The following is a 24,813-nucleotide window of genomic DNA, read 5'->3' as shown; positions in this document are numbered from 1 at the left end:
TAATAATAATGGAAATAATAAAACCTATACAAACGTATACAAAACCAAGATTGAGCTCCCCCGATGTCGGTCACGTCACCCCTGGCACTGCAGGGCAGGCTCGGGGAAAGCCCAGGCCGGGCCCAGCGACGGACGGGAACTGGATTCAGGGATGCACGGATCGGGGTTGGGGGCAGCAGGAAAACAGACAGAGTCCTCTTTGGACACCGGCCATAGCAGAAAGAGAGCGAGACCCTCGTGATCCCCCCGCTTTATACTGAGAATGACGTGTATGGGATGGAATACCTTGTTGGTCAATGTTGGGTCACCTGTCCTGTCCACTCCTCCCTGCAGGTGCGACCCTCCTGCGGCTCTTCACTCACAATCAGTGAGGAATTTAGCAGTGACCTTGGTTTCTCTAAGAATAAGTACAGCAAGAGCCTTTCTGCATAACATCCCTACCGGTGCCTCAGTGATAACTATAAACTTCGAGCATTATCAGTCCTGGAAGCAGACACTGTCTGCAAAACATGCAGTTAGTTTCAGAAAGTGCAGTTACTTAGAGGAGACTTAGCTGAAAGTAAAAATCACTGAAAGGAAAATTGGTTCTGTTTTAGGCCAAACCAGGACAAATGTATAGCTGAATACATTTAAGAGAAAGAGTTCAGGTAATGGTTTTGTTTGTGTTGTTCAGTGTGAAAATATAACTACAGAAGAAAAGATAGGTTCTTGCTCAGCATATCTGCTCTTTGCCCAAAATTCACACTCTTTATCCTTCAGAAGAGACAGTAAGAATATACAAGGATTATGCTGGTTTTATCCCTAAAAAGAACATGTGAGGGTGCTACGTACTGGATGCTGTTACGACTTCTGCAGTCAGGATAACTTACACAATGAAAGTCAGGATACGTGCACGTGTGCAGCTCCGCTCTCTGAAGGCTTTGCACTGAACTGCCTACAATGGTTAAAGCATTCATAGGGTATGGGCAGCCTCCACTGAAGAATTTAATTTGAGATAATGTGGTTGCTAGCAAATTAAAGCTTTTCCAGAAGTTTCTTTATTACTAATGGTACGTATGAGTCATGAAGAACACGGAGTGACTTTGACATTGCTGGGAGAGTTTGCGGACTAATAATTGGAAACACTCTTTTCACTTGCAAAATAAAATCATGAAAATTATTTTGACGGCCTGAAACTAAATGTCATTTTTTACAAAGATGCTTTCGGAAGAGAGCCACATCCTGAGAATGACTCAGCGAAGGTTGTATCATGCAGATGACAGAAGCAATGAGAAGTACTCCAGAGCTGAGGCTTCTCATTATTGTTGCTGCTGTTATTGTGAAGCAGGAAATTTCGTACCCTTTTACTGAAGCAGATAATAAAAGATGCGCTTGTTATCAGGAGAAAAAGGAAAAAGTTGCACTTAAGTGTTTGCCGAAAGATGTGTTTACCTTGGTCTCATCAATTTAAGTGGTTGCTGAGCTGAAACCGGTGTCATTGAAGTAACCAACTTTTCTGCAGATTATGCAGGAAGAAGGCTTTAAACTGAGGAAATGGGGCCTTTTTGACATATTTTAACTTGATGTAGAAACAGATATTTTAACAGATTTTGTTATTAGTACTAAAGCATAATGGATAGAAATGCGGTCTTTGAGATTTTGTTCAATGAGCACTTCCAATAGAAATAAGCTAATATAAAAGTATTAAAATGATTAAAATGATCCTGGGCTGCATCAAAAGCAGCGTGGCCAGCAGGTCGAGGGAGGTGGTTCTGCCCCTTTACTCCGCTCTCATGAGACCCCACCTGGAGTACTGTGTCCAGCTCTGGGGCTCCCAACATAAGAAGGACATGGAGCTGTTGGAACGAGTCCAGAGGAGGGCCATGAAGATGATGAGAGGGCTGGAGCACCTCTCCTGTGAAGACAGGCTGAGAGAGTTGGGGCTCTTCAGCCTGGAGAAGAGAAGGCTCTGGGGAGACCTTCTAGCAGCCTCCCAGTACCTGAAGGGGGCCTACAGGAAAGCGGGAGAGGGGCTTTTTACAAGGGCAAATAGTGACAGGATGAGGGGTAACAGTTTTAAACTGAAAGAGGGTAGATTTAGATTAGATATGAGGAAGACGTTCTTGACTGTGAGGGTGGTGAGACACTGGAACAGGTTGCCCAGAGAAGCTGTGGCTGCCCCCTCCCTGGCAGTGTTCAAGGCCAGGTTGGATGGGGCTTTGAGCAACCTGGTCTAGTGGAAAGGTGTCCCTGGCCATGGCAGGGGGGTTGGAACTAGATGATCTTTAAGGTCCCTTCCAACCCAAACCATTCTATGATTCTATGATTATTGACATATTTAGTATGACAAATTTTATGTATAAAAGACACAGCTACAACTATTTCAAGCAGCCAATGTTGCTAGCTCTTAAATTTGGAAAGAAATAATCTGCTAATCCTTGAACGAGGTCAGTTGTGAGCCCCTTCTGAGTTGGAGAAAATTGTACCAGCCAAGACTTTCTGACTGTATTTCCTCTGCAAAGGAAGGCAGTTGTATCAGAACAGTAATGTGGGATTCCTTGTTTATCAATTAGTCCAGATAAAATTTGTTCAGTTAAGAAATATCACAGAATCAAGCAGGTTGGAAGAGACCTCTGGGATCATCGAGTCCAACCGTTGCCCCGACACCACCATGTCATCTAGACCATGGCACTAAGTGCCATGTCCAGTCTTTTCTTAAACACATCCAGAGATGGTGACTCCACCACCTCCCTGGGCAGCCCATTCCAATGTCTAATGACCCTTTCTGAAAAGAAATTCTTCCTAATGTCCAACCTGAACCTCCCCTGGCGAAGCTTGAGGCTGTGCCCTCTTGTCCGATCGCTAGTTGCCCGGGAGAAGAGGCCAACTCCCACTTCACTACAACCTCCCTTCAGGTAGTTGTAGACTGCAATAAGGTCACCTCTGAGCCTCCTCTTCTCCAGGCTAAACAACCCCAGCTCCCTCAGCCGTTCCTCGTAGGTCAGACCCTCCAGACCCTTCACCAGCTTGGTTGCCCTCCTCTGGACTCGCTCCAACACCTCAACGTCTTTCTTGAAGTGCGGGGCCCAGAACTGAACACAGTATTCAAGGTGCGGCCTCACCAGTGCCGAGTACAGAGGGACGATCACTTCCCTAGACCGGCTGGCTACACTATTCCTAATAGAGGCCAGGATGCCATTGGCCTTCTTGGCCACCTGGGCACACTGCTGGCTCATGTTTAGCCGGCTGTCGATCAGCACCCCCAGGTCTCTTTCCACCGGGCCGCTTTCTAACCACTCTTCCCCCAGCCTGTAGAGCTGCATGGGGTTGTTGTGGCTGAAGTGTAAGACCCGGCACTTGTTCTTGTTGAACCTCATGCCGTTGGTCTCGGCCCATCTATCTAACCTGTCCAGATCCCTCTGTAGGGCCTTCCTACCCTCCAGCAGATCGACACTGCCACCCAGCTTGGTGTCATCTGCAAATTTGCTGAGGGTGCACTCAATCCCTACGTCTAGATCATCTATAAAGATATTGAAGAGCACCGGCCCCTGAACTGAGTCCTGGGGAACACCGCTAGTGACCGGCCGCCAGTTGGACTTTGCCCCATTCACCACCACTCTCTGGGCTCGGCCATCCAGCCAGTTTTTAACCCATTTAAGAGTCCACCCATCCAAGCCCTGGGCAGCCAGTTTGTCTAGGAGGATGCTGTGGGAGACAGTGTCGAATGCCTTGCTGAAGTCTAGATGGACTACATCCACATATATGAGTGTTTGGTTTTGTTTTTTCCCCTTGATGTTTTATTACTCTTACAAACTTACCTTAGAAGTTAAAATTAAACATACGTAATTCGCAGTGTAGCTTGAAGTGGCATCCTGCAGAGATTTGAGCAGTAGGCTTGAGAGATAGTGTTTTCAAAACTGTTTTAAAGCAAAGATTACCATTTTGTTGTGCGTAACTTTTCTTCTTCTTTTTTATTGAAGATGGGATGTGGAACACGGAACCTCAGAAGATAGTCAAACTGGGGGTTCTTCCTGTTAGAAGTCTGCTTGTGATGGAGGAGACCATTTGGGCTGCATGTGGTGGACAAATTTTTATAATCAGCACTGCGACACATTCCATAGAGGTAAAAGCTTTTTAAAGCATTGCTTGCATACTATGCTACAGGGCATAAGTGGTAAAATTTTAAACATTAAAATCTGTTCAAGAAGCTTCACGATTCAGGAAGGTTTTCATGAAATACAGTTTCAGTTCTGTTAAATCCCACTCCCCCCAGTTTGAAATTCTGCCATGATGTTCTCTGCTGCTGTCTCATTAGACCTAGGTTTGCTTCTGTTTTCCCCAGGTTTCCATATGGTGCTTGGAACTCGTGGAGTATTTGGGGCAAGAGGTTTGCTTAAAAATGAGATCTGAGGAAAGGCAGCAAAGAAGTGGGTGCCTGCAGGAATTGCCTGTTAATTCCAGAAGAAGTTTTAATTAAGAGACTGCCTCTACATAGTTAGATGTTACTTGTACCTTGTGATGATTGCATATTGCTTCAGAGTTTTGCTTCTCAGTGGCCTACAAAAAATTGCTTGGCATAAGGACATATTCCAATGCATAATCATACAAAAGTCGGCTTTTCTGGAAGGAGAGGAGAGTGTTGAGGATTCAAGATCATATTTGTGACCACATTTTCCAGAAAGCGTTAAGCCTTCATTTCTGTCAAAATTGCAGCCTCCACCAAAAGAATGTCTTAGTGATCTGAAGTTTAGAGTTGATGAAGCATTAGGAATTAAGCCTCTGGGTCAACCTACAATACAGTTACACTGAGTTGCATGATGTTTACAGCCATGAAGTTCTTTAAACCAGAGTTGTGATGAGCTCACAGCCGCCTTCTTTGTGTGCTTTGTTGCTGCTTTTTTGTTTCATTGATGATCGTGTTTTCTCCCAACAATTGTCTATTTGGTACAATTGATTCTGTGAGTCATTGTCATGGGTTTGCAGGGAAATAGCTAACATCCTACTTTCCTCTGTCTTTATCTGTGCTTTCTGGGTGATTTGTTTCATCCAAGTAGATGCTTGGATCGTATATTTTCCTACTTTGTTTTTCTTTAAGGCCTGTTTTGTTGATAGTTTGAATGTTATGATGAGGGAAGGATTTTGGAAGAGTGATTTGGATAGGTGCTTGAAGTGGACTTCTGTTAGCTTCATTGCAGGGGGAGGGTAGCCTCTGGGACACCTGGTTACTGTCCTACAGACTTTGGTGATGAATCTCTCCAATTCTCACCATTCCTTTGTGAGGCTGGTTACATACAGCCAGATCTCTGCAAATACGTTTGGCAGTTCTGGCCTAATTTTATCACAAAGCTGTTCCTACGCACGTGGTATGGCCACAGTTTGGGGTATTCTGTGCTGTTTTGGCACAGGAGAACAAAACCAGAGTTAGACAAGCTTTGAGGATTAAAGAATGCATAAAGCTTACTCTATCAAAATACAGTATAGCATAATGGATTGCAGTACTGAAAACAGAAGTTCAGAGAGATAAAATAACAAATATTCTATCAATATCTTCAGACATGGTAGTTTAATTTTCAGCTGTCACTACATGTTTTCCTACAAAAGCATTACAGGAGGTTTCTTTTCATTTCCAGAGTGCTTCGTAAACTAACCTGTCCATTGTATTCAGAGCACAGATTATTACAGATACACTGACTTTTATAGCTATAATTAATATACAGGCAATGAATGCTGCAGCAAACAACATATAAGAAATGGTGCAACTGGAAATGGTGCATATGGGTTGAATAATGTTTTCTTGATACAGATAATTTTAGTCAAGAATGTGATGATTTTTTTGTATGACTGGCTGAGGGTCATCTTTTTTATTCTATACAAATATCTATACCATAGCATGTCATTTTCCTCATAGAATTGTGAACAAATGATGATTCTCTGTTGCCTCTTTTACTGGTCCTAAGACATACGCAAGTACTGATCTTGTTTTCAGCATCTCACCAGACTAAACAGCTCACTAATGTTTTTGCTATTGCTGCCTGCTCAGTAATCTGACTTGTTCTGATAACTTCCTGGGTTTATATTTCCAAAAGTGATCTGCTGTGGTGTGCATACCATGTTCATTGACAATATTGTTTCAATATTATATTATACATGAGGCAATTTAGACTCCTTATAGACTCTGTCTATAGGGAATATTTTAACAATATCAGTAGCTGAATACAGCTGAGCTATCTCTTCCTTACTGTGCAGAGCAGAAGCTTTGCTGTGTGAAGGGAAACAGCAGCAAGGAAATGATTCTCCTCACTCTGTGCCCTCTCTTGTTGAGAGTTAGTAGTAATGATTTGACCCAAGATTTTCTGCGTAATAGTAAATCGACCTCTATCAACAGGAATCCAGGTGTTGCACAGGGCTCAACTGTTATTCTTCACTCTTTGCTGAACTCCTTTATATCTCCATATACTTCAAATTACAACTGCTTGTTTGTTCATTGCTTTCTACTGCCATGCATACATATTATATGCTCTGTGTCATTTACATTATCTATAAAGGTACCTGACTTGTTTTTAAGGCCATGTTTGTGCAAGCCTATGAGCATATTCTAGACCATTGTGTAAACTTGGTCTTTCTGAGGCACGCCTTGCTTCATAGGTACGTCATATTTAACTGTGTGCATTTGCTAAGTGCAAAGTACATTATCCTTGAAAACAACCTCATTCCATGCCTCCTTGCTTTTCTAAGATTATTATTTAAGCTTTTTTTTAATAACTATTAGTAAATGAGCAGATTTGGCATCCTATATATTGGGTTTGGATGTTGTTCACTTTTCCTGCCTTTTTTACTCCTGATATGGATAAGACTCTCAATTCACTTGTTTTAATGATATGTTACTGTAATAGAATGTTTTAGGAAATGTCTTTTATTGGCACAGTGCCACAAACTGGCACAATGCCTCAAGCTCCTTGGCAAGGGACATGTGAGAAATGCATCGATTGCTATTATAAATTAATTACATACTCTGATACTCTTTCTGTGAGGAAGAAATTTCTCCTTAGTCTTGACCCTAAATCTGACAGTTGTATTGCTATTGGGTAGAGACCTTGAACCCGTAGTGGTCTCTGTGCCTGTAGACCCTTACGCTCTGCAAAGGCAGTATGTGTTTGTTTAAAAACGACAAAAAATGCCTGAGTATTTAACTGAATAAAGTCACCAATTGAATGGCATTCCATCCTGGTTTCTTCTGTCTTGTTTTTAAAAGTTGGCTAACTATACATGAGTTACTCTGAAATGTTCAGCAGAATAAACAAAACAAATGAAAATCCCTACACATGAGTGTATGTTGCCCGAGTACTGTAACTTCTTTAAAGTAGTAAAAGTCATTTGTTTTACCTTGTGGACAATGATACCCATTATGCATCTCTCATGAAGCTTGAGAAACCATGGTTCAGTTCTTGGCACAGCTGTTTGGTGCAAGTGAGCACCCCCTCAAAAGAAAGACTCCAGCTATGCCCTGCGCTGCAGAAACAATAGGGTGAGCTATGTCCAACTGCGCTGCTGGGCGGGCGGGCTGCGGCATCCAGAATGGCTTCTGCAGCTCTCCTGTTGCTATAGAATTTGAACGAGGGAGCCTGAGGGGGGGAAAAAGCTGGGCTCTGAAGAGAGGAATGTAGGTATGAAAGCTAAAAGAGAAAAGTAAAGTGAAGTTCAATTTTTTTGATAACAAAGGGAATAAGACATTTTTGTCCCTTTGTATTTCTTGTTATTAGAAGAATAAAAATAATTGAAGAAAAAGGCCAGCTATTGGTTTTCAGATAGACAAGTAATTGAAACTAATGTTAAAGCTATCCTCTATACAAAAACTTATGCATTTGTAAAACAACATACATGTTTGGGGTATGTTCCTGCTCCATGTTAGAAGAGCCTTTGAATTAGAAGAATAGTTCTTTTTACATGCTGCTTGTTGCATTGACAGTATTACAGTTTTACTTTAAATGTGTCTACGTGTTTCAGCAGACAGCTGTACGAACGGCAGGACAGGCTAAGTGGGAGTATAATGAGTTGGCTGGTACAAATGGAATGTGACAAAAATGCATGTGCAAGTTGTTTACAGTGGCAGCAACAGAATGGTCAGCTGCACTCAAACCACTCCAGAGAAAACTCATTTCTTACGATCTCTTCATTTTTCCTCTATTTTCAAACAGTGCAGGTTGCTGGTCAGGTTCACTTTGGCGGCCTTGGATCTGTCCCTGAGAAGTTTTCAGAAGTCAGTTGGTCATCAGTGTAGGGGTGTATGAGTCTGTGAACAGAAGTTACTATTTTAAAATCCTTTTGGCAGTGAAACACTCATGATGAGAATATCAGGGAATTTAGTCATAAGAGCTGTTTCTGGCTTTGAAAGATGTTGTTCATGGATGAATTCTGTGGAATAAATCGTATGATTTTCAAATTGTGTATATCATTTGGTAAAGAATGAATGGAGGTTACTTAAGGAGAAGAGTGAATATAAATGTGCCTGCCAGAGGTGTTTACCTTGCAGTGTTGTTTTTTGAAGAGTCAAAAGGTAATACAGTAACACTCAAAAACTGAACCACTGCCTAATAGCTGAAGAGGAACTTCTCTGTTTGTTTACTAAAAACTGAACAATTGAAGAATAGTGTTAACAAATAAAAAGAAAAAAAATCATTCCCCTTATTTTTAAACAGTTGATTTCTCATGGAAAGTACTAATTTATGGAGTAATAAAGTATGAAAAGAAAATTAAGTGCCTACTAAGTATAATGTCAGAAGTTACACTTTGTGAAGGCTTAAACTTCTTTATCTCTGATCGTAGCGTGTTTGTTGAATTTAGATGGAGAATTTGGACAATGTGTCTATAACCCTAATATATTCAAAACATAACTGTCTTAGGCTAAGAGCTTATCCTGAGAAACACGTAATTTAGATTTTGATGCAAAATGACCAAAATGTAACTCTTAATTGTAATGCATGGAAAATTTAAGTGTGCTTTTACAAGGAGGAGGGGAGTACTTTTGCATTTTATTGCAAATATAATTAAGAGTATATAATATGTAGTGTGAATATTAGAGTAGATATTTAATTCCGTATCCCTCAGAGAGATATGTATCCTAGGAACAGTTTGACATTTACTTAGCCAAGGAAGTTTTATGTTTATCAGAATAGCTCTCTGTATTTGATAATAGCTGGCACAAAATTAAAAGGCTGTGTTTGACTTCAGATACAGTTTACTTACAAGACAAAACTGAAAAAAAAAATATCCCTACGTCTTGTTAATGATTAAAGAACTTTACTACAGCTTTATCATCTTGCATGTTAACAGGGGCATGTAGAGAGGTTTCAGCCTTCCTGGAGCCATGCAGAAGTTGTAACTGTGAAGGCACTAGGTCAAGGAAAAAGGTCTGTCCTCAGTATCTTGTATTACTTATCTTCAGAAGGAGGATTTTGAAGGGCAGCAAAACAAAATAGCTAATACTTGTGAAATTCAGAAGTGTCTATGTGTCAAAAAGCAAGTCACAGTATTAAGGCTCACATTGGTATGTACGTAGTTGAGCAAATAATTGTGTATTTATATTCATAAACACTCTACTTTCTAAAGATTACTTTTTCCTTGATTCTGTTATCCTTGTTCTGAGAAGACCCTTGTTCTGCTGTAGAAAAAAGTAACATATTAGGAAAAAATCTGCCCACTCCCAGCAACCTCATTTGAGGTAGTTTTCCCAAAGGAGTATCAATAAAAAAAAAATAAATCTTTTTAAGTCTGAGCTTTTACAGGCTTGCCAGCCCCTACCGTGCAATATTTTTAATAAATACAATATCTAAGTTCCTGCGAAGTTACTCTGTCATTACATAGAACTTTGGCTCAAGAGCTGAGAATCCTTCCATACCCATGGTGACGTATTTTCAAAAATAAGTAACAGGAAAGTTATCACATCATATGCAGCAGTCAGAACATATCCTGAGCAAAGCAGAGGAAGCTAGCTTTGTCCTTGACACAGGGGACAAAGATACAGTGCCTACACTGAAGAGCTGATAAGGAAGGTTGAATGATATTGTTCAGTTGCATCTCCCCACAGAGTCCTTGTTTTCCTTACAGAGCCATTTTGAAGCCCATCAAGAGGAAGGGATGGTAATCTCTCACATGGCTGTTGCTGGAGTGGGAGTCTGGATTGCCTTCACATCTGGATCTACGCTTCGCCTGTTCCACACTGAGACATTGAAACACCTCCAGGATATTAACATTGCCACGCCTGTTCACAATATGTTGCCAGGTAGCTGAATCACATTGGATGATAACATTTTTGTTTTGTCTTTATCACTGTCATTCTTTGGAGTGTTGTAGATTAGGCCAGAATCAGAAGGTCCATCTCGGACTTTGAGTCTGATTATTTGCTTCAGTCAATCACAGTCTGTTGCCTGCCCAGAAGAACGATGTGTGCAGTGCACTGGTTGGGTAGCAGCTTTCCTCCTTAGAGGCTGTAAATGTAGTTATATAGATAAGCAGGTGGATTCTTCTGTTTAGTCATTTTTTTGTGTGTGTGTGACTGTGAAGCAGTAGGACAATGCAGTGTGCCATGAAAATGTGTTTGCTTTGGAGAGTTTAGCATTTGCTTCAGGAACTTAGTATCAAAGTACATGATGGAGTCAATTTGCCTAGGATCTGGACCAAAAAACCACTTGCTTCATTTAGTTACATCAGTAGTCCCAGTGAACTCAGCTGAACCTCTCACAGGCTGCCATTTCAGAATGTGTTCAGTGTTTTAGTGACTGGAGCTTTAATTTGTGGAATTAAAAGGTTAGTCTTATAAGTAAAGATGGAACCTGTAGTTGTCAGGGTAAAGTTTAACAGATCTTTTAAGTGTTTTAAGACAGAAGCTGTTCAATCATCCCCAAATCATCAGTGTCATAGACAGTTGCACTGTCCTGCACCAGTTTTGCAAGTGAGTGGCTATGGAGCTCAGCATCAGCAAGCGCATCTGGTGGGAGCTGTGGCAGTGCTAGGAGAAGAGATGGACAGAAAAGGGATACTGGCATGGCTGAGCATGAGGTGTCCGTGAGGGGACAACTGTTCTTTCTATCTCTCCCTGTTTATAGACAGCAATAGACCAAGCTGCTGCAGTTTTTGTGGGCAATGTGTGCGCCAGCTTTATTGCTTCATTTCTAGTAGAAGCCAGTTCTTCCCACACTGAGATTATATTTATATTCTTACAAGAGTTAGGTACAAATCTTGCATCAAAAATGTTTCACTTCTTCAGTCTCTATCTTCTTATCATGTTTTCTTTCAGATGACATTAGCTTTGCAGTAAAGCTCTGTTTTAAATTGTGTCCATTTATTATCATGTTCTAGACAGGGTGTTTTTCACATGTGGTAGCTGAGTGTAGCTCCAACACTGAACAGCAGCAAATAGCCTGCCTTTAAATAGGTCATTTGATTGAATTCATTACAGTTATGCAAAGAAATCAAGATCAGTTGTAAAAAGATTAAATGTTAATATGTTCCACTGTTTATAGCAGGGGAAAAAAAGGAAGTAGGGCCTCCCTTACACATTTTCTGCATATAAAAATCTTCAAAAATTTAGCTTTAGTGTTCATTGCCATGGTAATAAAATTGCTGATGTAACATACCATTTTTTTTGTAAAAGAGTTTTAGCTAATTATATCTCCTTGGTGTCATTCTTACTCATTTTAGTTCCTTTTTTTTTTTCTTCTCAGTGTCTTCACAAAAAGCATGACAGTGAATGGAAATGGAAATTTATTTCAGGAGTAGGACATTATTACAGCAAATGTTCCAAGGGAGAATCCATTCTAAAAATGAAATGAATTTCAATTATTTAGCAGCAGCTCTTGGGCCTGTTTATATGGTCCCAATAATGCTGCAACAATAAAGGCTAAAAGACAGAGGAGTAGGAGGTTTACATAATAAAGCAGCAGTAAGGACCTTTTGGAACTAGAAGCAGCCCAAGAACAAATCAAGCTCTGTGTAGTATATACTGAGATTAAAAAAGAAAAAAAAAAAAAACAACACATTGAAACAGAAAAGGAGTGAAATAGCTGCATATTTACAAAATATGTATTTGCCTTTACTGAGGAATTTTAGGATTTTAGTTTTAAAGGAAACAGCTTTATTAGTTTTCTGAAGTTCCTCAATATGCAAAAATAACAGATAAGTAAAAATTCAACTGCTATTGAAATGAGAGAGGAGAAATTGGTGTAAAAATATTGCTAAGAGTCTTAAGAAGAGAGATTAAAAAGGCAAGGTCTTGATATGACTTCGAAGAAGTTGGTCTTGTTTTGCTAAGATTTTAGTAGGAACAACAATATGTAATATTGGCCCGATAGGCTACCTGGAGGTGTCGTCTGTGTCTTTGTTTAAAGCAATGTAAATGAGAGGAATGTCACTCCATGAAGTTAATGAAATTGTTTTGTTGTTATACAGTAGAAGTAAAACAAAAAATTACTGTCGCTGTCAGGAATGGTTACCGTGAGTTACAGTGCTGTATTTAAAGGACAGCTGTAATAACTAAGAGGAATAGGGAGGTTCTCATAACCTTAGTAACCAGTTCTCATAGCATTAGATTTTCCCAATTTTGTTCTTAGGAGAAGATGACTTTAAATATCACTGCCTGCTCTCCTTGTAAAGGATGTGCCTCCTTTGCTTTGAGGAAGACAACCCTGCACCACAGCGGGCAGGACAGAATCACAGAGGAATGAAGTGGAAGGGAAATGGCACAGGAGGTGGTGGTTCTTACAATTCAGCAAGTTTAGTGATGTAAAAAAGCAGACTGCGTCTGGCAGAACCTTTTATCTGCTGGATGTAATTTAAAAATCTGTGTCAGTCTACTTAGGAAGAGTGGAGCTGGGAGGGCTCTTGCTTTCTGGAGTTATGGGAAGTTTGTGTGTAGCAATGGAGGACTGGAAATTAAACCAGGGTCATGGAGGCAAATATGGGATAGATATTTAGTCCAGAGTGGTCCGCAGTACCTTTACTTCACATATCATCAGAAATGCTTTGTAATAATGTATAATAAGCTTGTGTTTTATAACAAAACACCAAAAAAGCACAAATGCCATATGAGAAAGGAAGAGAGAGCATCATCATTGTTATAGGTCCAGGTAACTATTTATTTCGCTATCTGGTAAACCATAGTACAGCTGGATTGCTTTTAAGTGGCCCAAGCAGAGCTCTGTTAGCTGAACAGAGGGCACACTGAGCAGCAGGGGAAAAAAAACCAGATCTGTTAACATTTGAAGACAAATATACACACTTCACTAGTGCAGTGTACTTCATTTGTAGAGCAAGTTTATGCTTAGTGTTTGTGATCTGGAGTTGAAATCTCAATAAAGGCAGATTTTCACCAACCTTTATCACAGCTTGCACCAAAAAAAAAAAATCATACTGTATATGAATAGACAGTCCACTTGTTTTTTCACAGTCACATTCAATATTTCATTATTCAAGAACATCCTTAAACATGTTTTTCCTTTCAGCTCTAAAAGAGTTTGTCCTTTTAAAGAGATGACTGTGCCCTTGATACATGTAATTTCATTGCTCATATGGACGATGACAGGTTACATGTTTAACAAAGAGGTGATTTCTGCTTAAGTTGCTGTATTCTGTTTATATCCATATATCCTCTAATGGCATGTGTGTTCCCTGGAAACAGATGAGAAAAGGAAAGAAAATAAAACGTATCATTTCCTCTCTGTGGAAAACAAACTATACTTTGAGGCTTACAGCTTTCTTTTGTCCCCACCCCACCAGGTGCTAGACCATAAAATGCAGGTGTTTTATGATTTTACTCCTAGGAAACGATAAAAAGATTGCATTTTTTTATATAGTAAGAGCAGCATCATCATGTAAGAGGATATGCACCTTACATCTACCTACCTAGGGCTGACTTCAGAAGATCTATCTGGGAACACATGAGGATTGACCCAGTCTGGTGGTTGTTGTAATTGAGACCTGAGAAAGGTGAATGTAGAGCAGAATATAGGCAACAAATCCGTTTGTCCGTGTATAAGCTAATTGTTGGCTTCAGTTCTTTGTAAAATCAAGATCTTGGTCAGATCATTTTACAAGTTTTAACAGTTCTGTCATTGCATTGAGACAGTGTGCTCTAAAAGTTGTCATTTAAAGATAAGAGTATTTGACTGGTTTTGGCATTTATGTTTATCATTTTCCCTTCTTAACTTGCTAATTTCTGTGCTTACTGCATAACGCATTCTGCAGAATTGGTTTTACTTTTTTTTGAATTTGAAATATATCGAAATAAAAAGTCACAAAATAACAAAGAAAAGTATTATTTCAAACCTTGGCTAGCAGATAACAAATTAATATTTTGAGTTAATATTTTAATAGTTTTTTTTAATTTATATATAATTTTTGTAGTTGTTTTATGATACTTCAAAGTATATTTTCAGATGTAGATGTTTCCTGCTTTTTCAGGACTTCAAAGCAAGCGGTTTTCCCTTTGACCTCACTACATATAGATGGTTCATGCTTAAGGTTGTGCTCAGTGTTTAAGATTCTAAGTTGCTGGCTGATAATGCTGTTTTCATCTATGGAAACAGTAATGCATATTACCAGTTTTCCCTGATAAAAATTACTGGTTAGAAGTTGCTTCAGGGTTGGAGTATGAAATCATGCATATTATTTTACATTTTAAATGCTTAAAAAAGCATTAAAGATCTATTGTTTAAAAACATGAGCATCTTGCTTCTGCAAGGGGTTTGTGAGGCAAAAGTACAATTGGAGTTTTTTATAATTTTAAAAGTTTTAAAATTGTACTTAAGTTTTTCTGTTTGTACTTTGTAAAACAAGCTTTAACTGAAATGGAGTGAGGTTAAGCTAACCTGCAGTTACCTTGCACTTGCTGTGGCACTGGTTGTGGGAGAGGGCTTGCATGTCATACACAACTTGAACAAACCTGAGCTCTAAATCACAGAATTAAAGTACTGATTTTTGAGAACTCCAATACACAGAGGTGTTTGGGCATCACGATTTAAACTTCTTTTGTGCTGAAGGAGTGCCTTTGTGTGCTTTGTTTTGGAAACTAAATTAATCCAGTTAATGGATGCCCCTCAGTTCAAGAGGACAGGGAACTGCTAGAGAGAGTCCAGCGCAGAGCCACGAAGATGATTAAGGGAGTGGAACATCTCCCTTATGAGGAGAGGCTGAGGGAGCTGGGTCTCTTTAGCTTGGAGAAGAGGAGACTGAGGGGTGACCTCATTAATGTTTATAAATATGTAAAGGGCAAGTGTCAAGAGGATGGAGCCAGGCTCTTCTCAGTGACATCCCTTGACAGGACAAGGGGCAATGGGTGCAAGCTGGAACACAGGAGGTTCCACTTAAATTTGAGGAAAAACTTCTTTACGGTGAGGGTGACTGAACACTGGAACAGGCTGCCCAGAGAGGTTGTGGAGTCTCCTTCTCTGGAGACATTCAAAACCCGCCTGGACGCGTTCCTGTGTGGTATGGTCTAGGCAATCCTGCCCCGGCAGGGGGATTGGACTAGATGATCTTTCGAGGTCCCTTCCAATCCCTAACATTCTGTGATTCTGTGATTCTGTGATCTTAAGAAAAACAAAAAAACCCTAAAAAAACCCACACCAAAAAACCCCACCAAAAGCAAACCAGCCAACCAAAAAACCCCATCAAAAGAGCAAACTCCAAGTTTCAAAAGGCTTGTAATTTACCTACAGGCATAGACAGTCCATGCTTATCTTGCTGAAGAGGGATGCTGCAGTCCTACCAGCATAAACACCTACAGTTTATGGAAAACAACATAGGTGTCTCTGAAGGTCTGCATGAGTAGATGGAGCCTTGTCAGCTTACTCGTGCTTGTTACACCTGCTGAGGGTGACCTAGTTGTCATGCCTTTAGGGTATTTTAGAAAGTGATTTTGGGTAGACAGAGCTGGGGTTCCAGATCTGGCCCTGCAGCCTCCGTGTGCCTTTTACAGCACACCATTGCTGGGTTAATACTTTCTTTTTGTAAAGTTCTGTGAGGAAGGACTTGAACTGTGGTCTGCCTCGTGCTTTCCAGTTGAGTGCTTTGGGCTACAGTCAAGCTGTTCCTTCCCTGCTTTCCCAGTGGGTCTGTGATTCATCTGTTCTTGGATGTAAATTGGCTCAGCTTCAAGGGACGAGATGGAAAATGCATTCATTTGTGATAGACTGTAATTAAGGTCCTTTTCCAAAGTGTGGAACGTAAGGGTTCATCCAAGTTATATCAGATGTGGAATCCAGATTCCCTACTTACTGATGAAGTGATTAACAACTTGAGAGCTATGATGAAGATGGGAATGACTGCTCTCTTGCATGTAAAGTTAATCATAAATCCAAGAACATGTAGATTTTTAACCTGGAGACTTCCAGCAGAGTTTAAACGCCTCTCCACATAAACATGGGCCATGGCAGAAGTTTGGGCAGGCAGTAGTTTCCATTTCTGAAACTTAGCAAGTCCATTTTGAAAATCCATCTAAACTGCATCAAACATACTTAGGTAAGCATTGCAAGCAAAGATTACTTTGTTTTCGTTAGAAGAATAGCAATCCCATAAATAATATGTTGTAGAAAATCACAGAATCATAGAATATTTTTGATTGGAAATGACTCTGGAGGTCATCTTGTCCATCCTTCTTGAAGCAGGCCTGATTAGACCTGGTTGTTCAAGGACTTGTCCAGCTGAATTTTTAATATCTTTGGATAGGATGGAGATTCCACAACCTCTCTGAGCAGCCTGTTGCAGTGTTTGACCACCTTTATGATGAAGAACCTTTTCCCTACTTAGAGTCTACATTTCCCATGTTCCAAACTTGATCCATCGTGTCTTATCCTATCACTGTCCACATCTGAATGGAGACTGACTCTGTCTTCTGTGCACCTTCCCGTCAGATAGGTGCAGACAGAACTTCTTTTAACCTCTCTTTGTACACTGTGTGCTACAGTCTCCTGATCATCTTGATCGCCTTCCATTGGGCTTGTTTCAGTATGCCAATGCCATTCTTGTATGCAGTGGGGGGGGACTCAAACAGGGCGATACAGCACTTCTGATACAGTTTCACAGAATAAAAACTAGGAGAAGAAAGCAATCAAGAACAGGTTTGAGTCTTGAGTACAGTGTGTAATGGCAATATATTATTGAGTATTGTGAAGTGACAGGTCTTTCAGTTTTATTATTGAGAATATACAAACATAGTCTATTCGTAAGAGCATATTTGTAAAGATAATCTATGTCTACTCTTAGATACTGTGGTTTAGAGATTTAGGACAGAATGTTTCATAAGTTTAATAGTATTTAAATTATCATGTATGTAAAGTTTAACACCACAATCCAGCAAAATATTTGCCTTTGCGATGAGTGCCTTGCTGAATGAGACGGTACAGCTGATTGTGTTTGCCTGAAGTTACTTTGATCTAGGCAAAGCAGATCATCAATCTTAAGTAACAGAGCACTTCCTAAACTTCACAGGACAGCAGCGTGTTTCTGTGACCAGCCTCCTGGTGTGCCATGGTTTATTGCTGGTTGGAACAAACCTGGGTATAATAGTAGCATTGCCAGTGCCACGCTTGCAGGGGATTCCCAAAGTAACTGGTGAGTGAAATTTCTTAAAGGATTGAGTACAATGGTTTTATACTGAAATTTGATTTCTCTTCTGTCAGTAGCTTAAGTGAACCTGCTAAGTTATACATATTCTTTAGATATATATTAGAGCTTTGTGATGAAATTATATTGTTGTTCCTCCTGAGCTTTACAGTATATCCAGGTACTTGTCTAGTTTTCGTAGAATCATAGAATGGTTTGGGCTGGAAGGGATCTTCAAGATTACCTAGTTCCAACCCCCCTGCCACAGGCAGGGACACCTTTCCACTAGGCCAGGTTGCTCAAAGCCCCATCCAGCCTGGCCTTGAACACTTCCAGGGAGGGGGCATCCACAACTTCTCTGGGCAACCTGTTCCAGTGTCTCACTACCCTCACAGCAGAGAATTTCTTCCTAATATCTAACCTATTTTGTCTCAGTTGTTTGAGCCAGGACTGTTTTTCTTTAGGACATAAGAACAGGATAGGCACTAATCCTGTCAGAGTACAGTCAAATATATGGGGATGAGAAGAGAATGCAAACAATCTTTCTTCCAGATTTGGGGAAAATAGATGCATTAAGTTTAGAGACATAGGTACTGAAAACTTAGTAGGTTGTCTGACTGGTTATTTAGTAAATTGGTTTTGTGCCCTTTCTCCCCAGAACAGGAGACTTGGACATTTTTTTGACAATGATCAAGATTTTTGCATTTTGGAGAGATGTATTTATTAGGTTACTACCATATTACCCCATTTGAAATACAAACACACGAATGCTGCTGTATCACTTTGCAAATGTTTAAGCTACTAGCAGAAGCAAGATTTTAAAAGTGTGTTTAATAGGGACTTTGCCATGCTACATTTTGGGTTCAGAATTCTGCTTGAGCTTCTGCACTGTGGAGGGAAGCTGGCAGATTTTATGAGGCAAGCTGTTTGCAGCTTCCTTCAGGGGGAAAAAAAAAGCTTATGTAACTTTGCAAAATGAAAATTAAATCCTCTGTGCTCAGCAAAATACGCAGCAATAATCCAGTATGACACAGGATAAATACTTCTTAAAAAATATGAAACCTATGTTAGGTGTAAATAAACGCAATACAAGAAAACTCATAGTTGTAGAATCAAACCATCTCTCATTTTATTCTTCCATTTTCTGTTTTGATTATTGTGGCTTATGTCATCTGTATATTCTTGCATTTATTTGGGGTCAAGATTTGTCAGATTTCACAGATCTCGCAACATTACATTTAGAGATTGATTTTTATAGCCTTTGATACCATATTTGGAATTTGAACTGAAAAATTGTGACTTTTTTCAGTTGTGCTTCCAATAGTGATAATTCATCTTTATATCATTGCACTTTCTGTAAAAGCGAAATATGTTTTATCATAACCTGGAATGCATTGGGGAGTTAGGGATGGACAGAGGGATTTGTAAGGTTGTGGGTTTTTCCCTTGGTAGCCTAGCTCTTTTCCATATTGTGGCTGATTTTGTAGAATGCTAGTTTGGTTTTTTTTTCTTCTTTTTTTGCTGTAAAAGTCACATACACTGATATTGTTATAGCTTCTGAATTTGGCCGTATGCAAATTGTTTTTCATACATTCTAATGATTTGCACAGTGTAAATCTGCCTTGTACCATCAACATTCCACTGTTTAAATACTTTAAAAAAAAAGAAAAAATAATAATTGTTCAGTCATTTCCTTATGAATCTGCCATGGTAACTAGACAGCCATTCAGAAGGATGAGTTTTAGTTCCTGCTGTGTAGTGTGGAGGGGTCTGCTATTCTGGAGAGGCACAGAGGTACAACAGGATTAACTGAAAACCCCATATTTTGTTTGTGGTTTACTGGAGAAAACTCACAGTGTTACATTTGTGTCGATGCCAACAAAAAGAAGTTAGCAGCATTTCTGTACTCATGCTGTTGTGAGAACAGAGCACAAAAGTTAACTAAAATTCATGATGCCATGTTTCAGCTCATTTATTAGTATAGTCCTAAAACACTTGTGGTACAATAGATTTTTTTTTTTTTTTGGTACATTTTTTCTGTAAATTGTGTACACACAAGGCAAAAGGTAGGCTGGATGCATATAATAGGGTTTTAAGAGTTATGCTTTTCTGAGCAAATTTCATGAACTGATTATAGTGGAACACTGTGGTAAAATAAATAATAGTCTTTAATTGTCTTTCTCCTTTGGCTCCAGGAAGAGGAATGGTGTCGTATCATGCACACAATGGCCCAGTCAAGTTTCTTGTAACGGCTACATCTATAAACAAGAAGAACAGAAACAAATTGAGGAACAGCCTGCCTCCTGGCTCAGAACCTAAAGACAATGACCAAAAGAATGTTCTGCACAATGAAAGACCAGGCTCTTCCCTTAGCAACAACCATGACACTGCAATTTGGCTGGGGGGTTCAGTGGGATCCATTGCACAAAAAAGTGACTTGTCGTCATCTTCTGGATCCCTTACTTTGTCTCATGGATCAAGTTCCCTAGAACACAGGCCAGAGGACAGTAACATTTATGAGCTTTTGAAGGATCAAAATATCTCATTTAAAAGTAAAAGACAGAAATGCAAGAAAATGAAAGCAAGTTCAGTATTAGTCATTTCTGGTGGCCAAGGACACAGAAAAGTCAACAAGAAGACCAAGCAGCAGCGACAAGATGAATTAGTGTCTTCAGTGATGGTCTGGCAAATCCCACTATTAAATATCTAACTGAACTAAATCCAAGATACTTTCTGCTATTAAAAAAAGTCTGATATCCTTTTACAGCAAATGCCAATTTAGGACCCAAATGGATAGACTTTATACACCTGGGAGCAATTTCAGTAGGCTTTGATCACAGGATTAAGGGTTGCAAGACAGGGTCTTCACATATTTAGAACATTCTGCAGTGTTAGGGTATTGGAAAACGTTTAGCTGTTGATGCTGTCCTTGATGCTTAGAACAAAAAGGATCCGTTAGACACTTTTAAATGGTTTTAGAATCTCTACCTTATTTATATTCACATTTATAAATATCATAATTATGTTCTATAGCACTTAGGGAAGGCAAGGAACACATGCCATGTCTCATGCTGGTTTTTGCGTATGTAAATCAGCTGTTGTTTATTTTTCCAAAGTGACATATTGCATGGACTGTAGATTTTAACAAATTAGCAAATATTTTTAAACGATAAATAGTCTAATGCAAGCTAATACTAATTTGGTAATTACTATAATAGTTTGTAACATCATTCCACAAGCCAGAGTTTGGTTTGGACAAAAGCAGTTACATTAATTGATTGGTATTTGTTTATTTCAACATAGAAAATAGATTTTGTTATTATTATTATTATTATTTCTTCTAATGCTCAGTATTATTAAAAATGTTGCAGTACAAAAAGTGCATTAATTTTCTTGGTAGGTGCAATGTGTCTGTGACTCATTACACAAAGTTCTAAGGATGATATGGCTTAGGGCAAATAGAAAATACAGATACAGGACAGCTGTGCATTGTAGTGCTGATAATGCATTCTCCCCCTGGCAACTCAGTATCAAAGCTAGACATGGACTATGCTGTTTTTAAGGAGGCATGCACATCCAGTATATTAATAATGAAATTATTGTCAGTAATTGGGGAGAAATATACCAATATTGGAATATCTATAGGAAGTGCAGGTAATCACTGTGGGTATAGGTCCTACATCGATTGATTTGTGCTGTGTCCTCAGGCAAACACCTATCAAATAATGTCACAGCACAACAGCAACAGAAGAGATGTGGTCATATCAGAGTGGTGGTCACCTCTTTTCACCCAGAGTTTCAGCAGAGTGTGGTCTTGTAAATGGATGTTGTGAAAATAGCGTGCACAGCTTCATTCACTCAGTTGGGCAAGTGGTTGCTTTGGTGGTGTTAGAGGGCTAAATTCTAAACGGAGACCCAGTCATCGTTACTTAATGAATTGGCGCATTTCCAAAGGGAACTTTGAATTTGTCATTCCTACTGAAATTGCTTTTTGCGCTAGTCTCTGCACATGTGAAATATAAGACAAAGCCTTCAGCTCAGAAAGACATTGCCAAAAATGGTGATGAGACACATCCTTCAGTCAAGATACGTTTAATACAGATAACATGTTGAATGGAGTCACTGGGAACATCCTTTTCCCTCGTCAACAGACTGAAAGATACAGAGAAATTAGGACGTTTAAGTTTCAGTTGAGTCTGTTAAGAACTCTTAATACTGTCCATCAGTTCAGTAAAATAAAAACTAGATATATCCAAAGCAGAACGTTTGTCAGATGTATGCATTGACTAGAATCAAGTAAAACTTTTGGCTACTTTGGTACTATTATGCCAGTAAGGGGATGGTTTGCCCTGAAATTTTTTCTGCTACTTCTAATACAAACTCCTTGATTCCACCATGTCTTGTTTCAATCTGCCTAGTTTAAATCAACATCAACCGTAACTACAGTGTTTCCCAGCACATGACGTTTCAAGGTAAACAGTACTAGAGACTGAATTATTTTGTTTGATATAAAGTTTTTTTTTTCAAACAGAAGTATTTTTTTGTTTTTAAATGTTGCTGAAATTTATTCTCTTTATTTTGCAGCAGATTTGTGTATCTCTTAGATTTTCGGTCTGTCTGCTCTAAAAAGCAAACCTCTGTCAAGGTGACCCCAAAATCGGTGAGTGGGCTGACTTACCAAGTTTGACAGAGCACTAGAGTAACATCAGGACTTCTCTGCCACCTGACACCAAGTATGCAGGACAGGGGGAATGCCAGTGCAGTCAGTCTGTGCCTGCTGGGTGGCACCAAAATAGGCATTTCAAAAACACATATGCACCCCAATTTCTTTTCAGAGGTTTTGCCCACATCGTACATCCTGATCAGAACAGGCTTCTTGAGCCATAATAGCACAGACTCTAATGAGTCACGAAGGATGCTTGTTACAGATGGGATTGTAGGCTTAGGGTCTTCATTACTGTTTTGTGCTTTTATTCTGTGTCTTTCACTGTGTATCTTGCAACTTTAGTTGGGTGTTGTCAGCATTGGCGCAGGCTTAGTGTTGGCATGAGTCCTGGTGAAAAAGAAAAAAAAGCAGAGTGTGTCTAAGACAGGCAGCTGGCAACATTTTCCCAAACTTTTCCTCTTCTCCCTGGCCTACTGCCTGGGCTTGCCTGGCTTGAGGGGTCAAGGCCAGTTGCATTTTCTACACTCTTCCATAGCTATGGCCCTGGGAGCTGCTCTTTGCCCACTGTGTGGAAGTACTACATTGTACAGTTTAATCTATGTATATTGAAAAACAAGTTAAAAGATTCTTCTGTGTATAAAGCGTATATAACCTAGTATCCCTTTGCTACACTGCAGTAAAAAGACCACAGGTTTTATTCTGCGTGCTCCTTGGGCGTGGGATTCCATGTCCGTGCCTTTGGGACTGGAGGATCACGTCCACTGTCTCGTGGATCTTTATCACTAGGAGCAGCAAGCAGAGTCCACCACATGTTCAACTGGAAATCCATGCATGATGTTATTACAGGATCTGCTAGCAGTAATGCATGAGAGTTTTAAAGTGAAATTCATCCTGTCTTCCAGCTGCAATGTAATTTTCTTCAGTTTTATCAATAATATAGTAGAAACAAAGTACAAATCTGCTCTTCTGAAAGTACATCGGAGTTTCGCCAGTGACTTCAGTAAGAACAGAACCGGGTCCCTCATTTACGTTACACTATTTTGAAAATATGTTACTATTTATCTTACTAAGCTGTAAAGCAAAAGAGCAGCTGTATTTAAAAATACATATTGTCATGAATTAGATTTTTAGTAACTAACTGAGCACAAGGATTACCTTACTATGAAAACAGGCAGGAACCAAAGTTTCTCTTACGGCTGACAAATAGTCTTTCTAGCTGTTGTAGGCTGTGCTGCTAGGTAGGTTGGATTTTGCTTTCTGATACTGCTTTTCTAGATTAATAGAAGTTATGAAAGTATTAGGAAAAGAGGGGAGCAAGTGTAACCACTATGATATATTCTATGTATGTTTTCTAACACATAGTAGTGTATTTTATAACATGAGCCATAAAACTTGTGTATTTATGTTCAAAGTATAAACTGAGAAAAATGTTTAATAAGAATGTGATAAAAATTAACTACAGAAGTACAATTCTTGGGTCGTCATTTAGAAGACTAGAATTTGTGGCATGCATTCATGAATAATATATATATAAATGGACTCATGAAAGGGAAAATAGGATATGTGATTAGCACAAAGATGTATAATATTTATTTTTATAGTTTCTAGAATTTAAACACCAGCAAATGCATTTTCTGAGAATGACGCAGTCTCTTACAATAAGCTTGACCCCTGTATCAATGGACCCAACTACTGTCTAAGCAGTAGAATTTCTACTATACTGTCTACATGGAGTATGCGTCTGCACTGGGGCAGCATGCATGATGCATAAAAATGAGAGGCTTTAATATTCAAAATGAGTATTGCAGTATTAACAGAGGAAATTAAATTTCAGTTGCTAACTGGCAATTCGTTCTAATTAATTTGCCCTAAAGGATATATACAAAATCCCATGACTGTGTTTAAATACTGAGACTTGTATTCATCAGACTCTGCTATAGCCTTTTGGTGTGTACATGCACTATTATAAATAAACAAGTAGTTACTGAGAACTGTTTGCTTGCTAGTAAAGCCTGCCTTTTTGCTTCTGTTTTTATACTACATGTCTTTAATACATGGTTCTGAAAAACATCAAATCGCAGGAGTGCAGGATACTGTACATTCGCACACCTGAAGGCAAATTCTGTTGCAATGGGAATTTACAGCTCATTCTTTATGGACAGGAGGCTGGAGGCTAAAAAATGCTTACTGCCCCTTTGAGAGAGGACTGAGTACTGGGAAGGGTTTCCTGAACTGTGGTGCGGTGCTTAAACTTCACTGTTCTTCTCTCTTCTGTCCTATTTAATTTTCTGACCACATAAAGACAAATTAGTTTTTGTAAAATGCATTTGGGGGTGAGAAAAATCTGTGGTTTGAAAGGTGTGACTATAGTGGAGGGTTCTGTAAGAGTTAATCTGTATTGCAATGAGTGATACCATGGAGTTGATACAGTATTTTTAGATTGCTTTACATATCTTCATAGTAATAATACTATGAAGTATTAATATCATCCGTTGCTAGGAAGAAACTGAGTTGAAGACAGTTTGCCTGACTTGAAGCCACATGATGTGTCTGTAAAAGCACACAGATTAAAG

The 24,813-nt window shown here is 39.3% G+C and overlaps 1 protein-coding gene across 1 annotated transcript in view; it reads left to right on the top strand.

The window, feature by feature from the left end:
• The window catches only part of ARHGEF10 (Rho guanine nucleotide exchange factor 10), a 130,479-nt gene extending 106,321 nt beyond the window's left edge, over positions 1 to 24,158 (top strand). The window contains 4 exon segments of the mRNA XM_068405602.1: positions 3,960 to 4,102; positions 10,084 to 10,258; positions 17,461 to 17,583; positions 19,770 to 24,158. Coding sequence (XP_068261703.1) covers positions 3,960 to 4,102; positions 10,084 to 10,258; positions 17,461 to 17,583; positions 19,770 to 20,284 — 956 coding nt within the window. The 3' untranslated portion in view covers positions 20,285 to 24,158.
• Positions 24,159 to 24,813: the final 655 nt, after the last annotated feature.

This window comes from Nyctibius grandis, chromosome 1 (assembly GCF_013368605.1).
Source record: "Nyctibius grandis isolate bNycGra1 chromosome 1, bNycGra1.pri, whole genome shotgun sequence".
Taxonomy (NCBI): domain Eukaryota; kingdom Metazoa; phylum Chordata; class Aves; order Nyctibiiformes; family Nyctibiidae; genus Nyctibius; species Nyctibius grandis.
This window is presented reverse-complemented; position numbering and strand designations above follow the sequence as displayed.